Source organism: Akebia trifoliata, chromosome 12 (genome assembly GCF_017979445.1).
Source record: "Akebia trifoliata isolate Shusen 1 chromosome 12, ASM1797944v1, whole genome shotgun sequence".
NCBI classification, from domain to species: Eukaryota; Viridiplantae; Streptophyta; class Magnoliopsida; order Ranunculales; family Lardizabalaceae; genus Akebia; species Akebia trifoliata.
In genome coordinates, this window is record NC_141386.1 from 35,706,057 (window position 1) to 35,711,209 (window position 5,153).

The window sequence follows — 5,153 nt, forward strand, 5'->3', positions numbered from 1 at the left end:
GGTGTAATTTGTATATACCATGTTTGGGTTTCTCCTTTAATTGGATCTTAATGTGATGAAGTTGGTTGGGGAATGGAAGTCCTGACACTGGTGCACGGAAGTACTGTATGGTTGACGTGTAAATAGAGAAGATGAAATGAAATTCATGGTTCATGGTCATGCAAGGTTCTAGAAAAATGATTGTTTTGTTTGGATTGAGTTTTTTTTTTTTTTTTTCTTGCAATCATTTTTTGATGAAAAATATATTTTATATGATATAACATGAAGCATCATTCACAAAATCGCTTAATTCGTTTAATTTTATTTCTTCAACTAAAGATGTACATGTGTTATTTGGTTTTAAAAGTGGTGTGCATTGTCAATTCTGTCAAAAAGTATTCATCTGGCTAGGTGGTTGGTACATAGACGTGTATGTTGTGCCCTATAATAGTAGATGACATCGAATAAATTTTAGAGCAAATGCATCCAGGGGCTTCAAATTGATATCTTCTTCTCAGTCTCTAAATTATAAATCACTAGGTAATATAAATGGGTGAGGACAAAAATGATATTTAAAACATACCAACCACGATGTTCAACATCCCCTAAAGACATTAAATAAAAGAGTCCAATTTAGCCTTACTAAGGGCCCTTGGGCTCACCTTGTGACATTACAAAACATGATCTAATGCTCGTAGTAAAGTACAAAATTCTATGATCTTTGAAAGAACAAAAAAAAAAAGTACAAATTTTAATTTTAATTTTGGAGTGATGTGGAAGTTTGGTAGCCGTCAATTTCTGAAACCTTGATTTCATTTCTAAGAAATGGTTTAATGATTTTTTTTTTTTTTTTTTTTTCTAGATTTGAATTTTTCAATGAAATTTTGAGGGCTCTAGCATTGGATTGCTAATGAGATAATCAATCCATTTGAGCATCCTTAGTAAGGCTTAAAATTTTTACGAAGGAAAATATCTAAATAAAATAAGAAAAATGGGGCAGTGCCTCAAACCGCTGCAATGCTGAAAGACAGAAGCTTAATAGTAACTTTTGAGTGTTTGAGATGAACATTCATGGTTTTAAATCTTGTCCCATACATCTCATTGGACGATACCCTAGAGATTAAGTCAAACGTATCGGAAGAGATTTAAGATCATGGTTCATTCATCTCATTGTTGGACGAGAGGACTCATAAACATATCAAAAAACTCGTCTAGGACGACTCAATCTCTATGAGGCGAAATGTCAAAACAAGATTTAAAACCATATGGACATTTCAATTCTCATTTCTTTAAACAAGTTATTTTCTATATTTAGTGGATGCAAGACACATTAACTCAAACTTCCATCATCATCACTGCTTAGATGGGATTCATCATTGTCAAACACATTCCCAATCCATAACCATCTAAATTGAATATATTTAGCCCAATACGAGTATCAAGTGGTTCTAATAAAAGAAAGTTATTACATTATAAATACAGGAACAGCTAAGATTTTCTAAGTTCCTCCTTATTTAACAATCCTTTTCACAAGATTAGTTGATTCTTTTAACAGCCAAGAATAGATCATTTAATTTGGCCAATTTGGGGGGTAGAATGATCAAGTAATAAACCTGATTAAACTTCTGCTCGGTCCACGCCAAGGTCATACCCTTCTGATTCTGACTCCCTAATATTCTTGTATTACTTGTTTGGAATATCAGATTCTTCTGTCTTAGCAAACCTTCCTCGAACCCTGGGCTGGCTATCTGCCAATGCCTTCCTGCAGGCATACTGAAAGAAAACCACCATTTTAGTTCGTTTGATTTTTTTATAACCAAATTATCAAGACATGAAGAAACAATTATTAGCGTCTAATTTGCAAAGATTTTTTTCACTCTAATCCTAAAAGAATCAACTTCTTTTGATGGCCAGTTAGAAATGGAAAATTTTTTTTTTTTTTTTTTTTTGGCGTTTTGGCCACCACGGTATCAAAACAAGTAAATATTTATACCTTGATTGACCTGCCAAAGTTCCTCTTTGTCTTCTTCGTCCTGTATCTAGAAATCCTTTGCCTTCGTTCTTCAATGGAGTAGTTGCCGATGGTTAATGTCTTCTCAGAGCGACAATGATTGAGGCTTGTATTGCAATTGTTCAGAGCCTGCCAGACAAACTCAAGATCAAAGACCTATCTCCAAATGCTTCTCTGTTGCGTGAATGCTTAGTGGTAAAAATGTGAGCAATTAATTAATTCAGACCTGTATGTCTCCTTCACTGAATGCTCTCCGCATCCCATAAGCAGCACCAAAGTCCACTCCTTGAAAATCAAGAAAGTTTGGTCTCATTGGTCCCCCATTTATCCAATCCATCGAGCTTAGACCCCCAGAACTAATACTTTTCTGGATTGCCCCTTGTGAAAGCAACCTATCATTTTCTGTAATTGGATCCTCCATTAGCATGGCTGGAGTGTGAACAGCCGAGACCTCAGAAAATTGTTCTCCTATGGTAGATTCTGCGATGAGGTCTTTCTCACATTCGTAAAGGAACTCACTCAACAGGTGCTCATTTTGAATTGATGTTTGAGGGGAGACAACATCTTTTCCACAAGAAATCATCGAAAAGGCAGCTGACATTGGATCAAGGCCTATCGTTGGTTCTTCAATGATGGGTTCTGGAGCTTTGAACAGATCTCCTTCTCCCAGGTCATATTCCAATACTGAATAGGTCGGAACTAGGTTGTTCTGTAGAAGGGAAAAAAAAACCAAGTTGATCAAATCAGTCAACTCATGTTGATATTAGCTTTGAAGTTAGGAACACCACCTTCATCACTCTTAACACAAACATAACAATAGCAACACAGAACACAAACATAAACGGCACAGCAGGGAAAGGAAAGAAGATACCATTGGTTAACAGAAGTAACAGAACCAATTCATTCACTCAAAGGTGGAGTATGTTAGCAACATGAATGTGGTCATCAAATTTGTTCGAGCATTTTTAATAAATTGAGTAGTTAATAATTTCTTTGTTCAAAGAAGAAGAGATCATGTGAGTCAACACCCCTGCATGTAGAATCTAATTAGCTATGTGTGCAATGTATCATTTTGAAGGTATATAACTTAATCATACAAAGAGGTATAAGGAGTAGGTATGGCATGACTTTGGGAGAAATAGCAAGAAAGGGGGATGTAGATGCCACATCCATGGTCACTTGTCATCAACTCAGACAATCTAAATGTTGTGCCATGACTTGGGCCGGGGGCGGAAACTCACAACATTTGCATGCTCTGACCGTATGTTCAAGATCCTTTGTTTGATGTTTGGACAGTTAAAAAGATAAGGGCAGCAGACCGAAAAACATCTTAGATAGATATTGTACTTCTTCTATTATAACCTTTTCTTCAAGTGTCTCATACACGAGCTTTAATCTTCTGAAAAATAGGGTATTTGTGTCGCATAAGATCAAAACTAGTTATTTTGGAGCACCAAGAAATGAAGAACAGGCACTTATACAACTATTTGTTCACATAAGTACGCATTTTAAAATAACATACTAGATTAACTTTCAATCTCAGGTATTCATAGGATGAGCACAAGAGGATTCAAGCTCTAATTAACAGGGTCGGAATGGATCTGAAACATAGTCCAGAAGTCATAGAATCCTTGATGAAACCAATATAGACAAATTAAACTGTGTTATCAGCTTAAATTAGTTTTAAATCATCCCATACACGTGATTTTTGGGATAACCAATTTGATAGATTGGAGAGCTTTGATTGAAGAGGAAACCCATCAATAGAAACTTTGGACTGGATTCCATTATATGGTCATTTGTTTCTTTCATCCATTGGGATCCAAACCACGTGATCGAGTAAATCATCCTCTCCAACTCTCGAGTGATTCTTGGTTTGGAAATGCATGCGCCCGTGTCTCTGTTGATTGGTGGGAAAACATTTGTTTATTTCCATTTTCTATTTTCTAAGACTAGAAAACTTCTTTCTTGGTTTTCTATTTTAAAAAGAAAAGAAGAAGTTTCTCAGGAAAGCAACTCAAGCTTTCAAAGCCATTTTTGAGCGGTTTATTTGTCAAAGTTTAACTAATTAGGGGTAGCTCTGTCATTTTAATGATACGAACTATATAGTGTGCGCGTCACTAACATAAACTCTTCCAGCAATTCTACAAATCAAAAGGGCAGCTGCGTTGCGAACTACTAACCCAACCCTGAAAAAAATATCCCAAACTGACCAGAATACCCCTGACGCGAAGAATTTCCCGCAAAAATATCCCAAAAGTACAATAAAGTTCTCAGCAACTTTTTAGGATTTCTTTTCTTTTCTATTCTTTTTTTTTTTTTCCGTTTTTGCTTTTTCTTTCCCAAATCCCAAACGAGTTTTCAGACTGAACAAACGACTAAATTAAAAATGGAAAATTAACTCTCTTTTTCTCACCTTTTTTTTTTCTTCTTATGAACATGGCACGAAAACGATCTAGAAAATTATAAAATCTATTTTTCTTCATCTTCTCTAAAGTCTAGATACCGTTAAAGTTAACAGAAACTGAACCAAAAAAAAAAAAAAAAAACGGCCTTTAATCTCTATCTATGACCGAGTAAGGAAAAAAAAAACAGATTAAATCGAAAACAATCTTTCTAAATAATAGAGAACAAAATAACTGGATCGAACCAAAATGGAAATTTATAGTAAATCTGAATCCATAAAGTTTAAAAAAATTAAATTTACATACTAATTCAGCCTAGATTTACATGTTACAGAAAATATTAAAAGAAGAACCAGGGGAAGAACAGAAGTCCTAACCCTAACCCGCAGAAATTATCTCAAACCATATTATTTTATTTTTATTTTTAAAAAGAGTAAAAAGGAGCTGAAGCTCTACTATAATTTAGCTGAAGAAACGTAGTGAAATGAAATTACCATTAAAACACTGGTTTTCTCTATTTCACAGAACTCCTCCATGTGTTGGACTTCCTGCGAGAAGTTCTGCAAATAGGGGTAAATAACCTCCACCTCTGCATACATTTCTTTCTCTTTTTCGAATCTTATCTCTCTTTCTCTCTTATTGAGACCAAAGCTTCAAATCGAGCCTTAATGGTGGACTCTCCACCCTTGCTTAGCTTTCAGTCAACAGAGCGAAGTAAAGCAGAGCAAAAGCATCTGAGTTTGGTTATGTCTTCTCTT

The 5,153-nt window shown here is 35.1% G+C and overlaps 1 protein-coding gene across 1 annotated transcript; it reads right to left on the minus strand.

Annotated features, from left to right (window-relative positions):
* Nucleotides 1–1,399: 1,399 nt before the first annotated feature.
* On the minus strand, nucleotides 1,400–5,153 carry LOC147389929 (zinc finger protein CONSTANS-LIKE 12-like). The gene is made up of 4 exons (XM_086419855.1): nucleotides 4,890–5,153; nucleotides 2,217–2,699; nucleotides 1,973–2,119; nucleotides 1,400–1,752 (listed from the first exon to the last, which is right to left on the minus strand). Exons 1-4 carry the CDS (start codon nucleotides 4,992–4,994, stop codon nucleotides 1,663–1,665), a joined length of 825 nt encoding a protein of 274 aa, XP_086275981.1. The 5' UTR covers nucleotides 4,995–5,153; the 3' UTR covers nucleotides 1,400–1,662.

Excerpts from the sequence above, each read along its gene's own strand:
- LOC147389929 (XM_086419855.1), bottom strand. The coding sequence starts at position 4,994 with ATGTATGCAGAGGTGGAGGTTATTTACCCCTATTTGCAGAACTTCTCG. Across the intron at positions 2,700-4,889 it reads AGAAAACCAGTGTTTTAATG|AACAACCTAGTTCCGACCTA; the intron begins GTAATTTCATTT and ends TCCCTTCTACAG. Across the intron at positions 2,120-2,216 it reads TCAGTGAAGGAGACATACAG|GCTCTGAACAATTGCAATAC; the intron begins GTCTGAATTAAT and ends TTTGTCTGGCAG.